Raw genomic sequence first — 2,689 nt, 5'->3', positions numbered from 1 at the left:
CCTTCGAAAGGACCTTCCGGTCTCAAGTTATCTTCAGGCCTCTTCACATCAGCCCTTTCCCCTTTAGTTGGCTTATAGTCATCCTTTGGACGACCTTCGAAAGGACCTTCCGGTCTCAAGTTATCTTCTGGTCTCTTCACATCAGCCCTTTCCCCTCTGGTTGGCCTGTAATCATCTTTTGGACGACCTTCGAAAGGACCTTCCGGTCTCAAGTTATCTTCAGGCCTCTTCACATCAGCCCTTTCTCCTCTGGTTGGCCTGTAGTCATCCTTTGGACGACCTTCGAACGGTCCTTCAGGTCTCAAATTGTCCTCTGGTCTCTTTACTTCCGGCCGTTCACCTCTAGTAGGCTTGTAATCGTCTTTGGGCCTTCCCTCGAAGGGTCCTTCCGGTCTCAAATTATCCTTAGGCTTCTGAGGCTCGGGTCTCTTGGTAATCGGCGGCACTACGTAGTCTTGTTTCGTGTGCGGCACGCCTTCGAACGGTCCTTCCGGCTTCAAATTATCGTCCCGTCTGATCACGGCGGTGCTTCTGTAATCGGTGCGATCGAAACTTCGATACTCCTCCTGCGTCGTGGTGCTGCTTTCCAACACGTCCGTCCTCCCGTAAAAGCGATCCTCCTCCTCCTCGGTATAAGTGAGCCGCCTCCTCGGCTCTCTCTCGACCACGTCGTACGTGTGGAAATCCTCCTTGAGACGAGAGGTACCCTATCGCAAATTTTTCGTCCCCGATCAGCGATTAAACCCGTGATAAAAATTGTTAACCGTGACGAAGGCAACCTCTCTCATCGCCCATTTCTAAATTCATCTATTAACTTTACTTCGATCCAACTTTCCTCCACTTACCGTGAATTCACCCTCTCCCACCGTGAGGTTGTCCGCACGCTTCACGATCTCAGCCCGTTGCACCGTTCGATGGTCCACGTATTCCGACCTCGTGGTGGTCGAGTCGACGAATTCCCCCTCGACCTTGGTGTAAGTGTTGCGACGTATTGGGCTGGGCCGTTCGCCGGGGGTACCGGTGAACACCAGCTCCGTGGTAGTCGTACCTTCTCGAGCGAGAGAAAGGAAGGAGGAGAAAGTGAGAAAGGATTTTTCTTGATTTTTTCGAGAGAAGGAAAATATCTCACTGTCGAATTCCCCTTCGGGCCTGAGATTATCCCTCGGCCTGNTCACGGCCGCCCTGTCCCCCTTCTTGGGCGCCTCCTCCTTCGGTCTGCCGACGAACTCCCCCTCCGGCCTCAGGTTGTCCTGCGGCCTCCTCACCGGCGCCCTCTCGCCCCTCGTCGCCACGTAATCCGTCCGCCTCTCCCCCACGAAATCCCCCTCCATTCGAAGGTGGTCCTCGTGGTGGTACACCGTCTGCCTGTCCACGCGTTTCTCGTCGAATTCCTCCCGGTAAGAAGTGACCGCGTGGACCGGCTCGTCCCGTGGGATTTCCAGGTGCTCCTGGGCGACCAGGTTGTGGGGACAACGGTGTCGTCTGGAAAAATTTTCCAAATTTTCGGAACGATCGAGAGAGAGAGAGGGGGAGGGAGAGGTCTCGATCCTCCCCTTTCGAGGGTTAATGGGCAATCTTGTGGATTACAAGAGGGAAGAATGGTAATTGGATATGGTAGGGGGAGGTGAGTAGTGGATCGTGGCTCATTGATAAACTGGTGAACGTCATCCTGGTCACGCACGCGATCATTGTCGTGCGAGCACGAGTCGCTCGCTTCGTTCAATTCCACGAATACGGTTCCGAGTAATTGAAATACATTTTACGAATATTTTTTATTTTGTAGATTTTACTCGTGACTCGAACGAGGGTGGAAAAAGAAGAAAGGAAAAGAAGGGGAAATGTTTGCAACGAGATCGAAGATTGTGGAAATATACACGATCTTTGGAATTGCGCGTGTTACGGTTTATTGTTTGAGTAAACATTTTTTATTTTCTAAATTTTATTCGTGACTCGAACGAGGGCGAAAAAAAAAGAAAAGAAAAGAAGAGAAAATGTTTGCAACGAGATCGAAGATTGTGGAAATACACACAATTTTTGGAATTGCGCGTGTTATAGTTTGTTGTTTGAGTAGACACTTTCTAGATTTTATTCGTGACTCGTTGGAGGAAAGGAAAAAAAGAAAAGAAAAAGAATAAAAAATAAATATTTATAATGAGATCGAAGATTGTGGAAATATACACGATCTTTGGAATTGCGCGTGTTATAATTCGTTGTTTGATTCAAACACTTTCTAAATTTTATTCGTGGCTCGTCGAAGGCAAAAAAAGAAGAAAGGAAAAGAAAGAAAAATGTTTGCAACGAAATCGAAGATTGTGGAAATATATACGATCTTTGGAATTGCACGTGTTATAATTCNGTTTGATTCAAACACTTTCTAGATTTTATTCGTGACTCGAACGAGGGCGAAAAAAGAAGAAAGGAAAAGAAGGAGAAATGTTTGCAACGAGATCGAAGATTGTGAAAATATACACAATCTTTGGAATTGCGCATGTTATCGTTTATTAAATGAGTAATTGAAACACTTTTTACTTTCTAGATATTATTCGTGAGCCATTAGAAGGAAGTAAAAAGAAAAATAAAGGAAAATAAATGTTTGCAACGAGATCGAAGATTATAGAAATACACACGATCTTGAGGGAATTGCGCGTGTTATGATTCGTTGTTTGAGTAATTGAAACTTTTTACTTTC

The 2,689-nt window shown here is 46.5% G+C and overlaps 1 protein-coding gene across 1 annotated transcript in view; it reads right to left on the bottom strand.

Moving 5' to 3' along the window:
* The window catches only part of LOC102678241 (titin), a gene marked incomplete at its 3' end in the record, with an annotated part of 27,590 nt that overhangs the window by 8,545 nt on the left and 16,356 nt on the right, over positions 1–2,689 (bottom strand). The window contains exons 5-6 of the mRNA XM_031508893.1: positions 846–1,482; positions 14–707 (exon numbers count right to left, since the gene is read on the bottom strand). Of these exons, the coding sequence (XP_031364753.1) occupies positions 14–707; positions 846–1,482 (1,331 nt within the window). The remainder of the gene's footprint in view (positions 1–13; positions 708–845; positions 1,483–2,689) is intronic.

The sequence above is a fragment of the Apis dorsata genome, unplaced genomic scaffold, assembly GCF_000469605.1.
Source record: "Apis dorsata unplaced genomic scaffold, Apis dorsata 1.3 scaffold_111, whole genome shotgun sequence".
NCBI lineage: Eukaryota > Metazoa > Arthropoda > Insecta > Hymenoptera > Apidae > Apis > Apis dorsata.
Note: the sequence above shows the minus strand (reverse complement) of the source record. Positions and strands in the feature narration are given on the sequence as shown.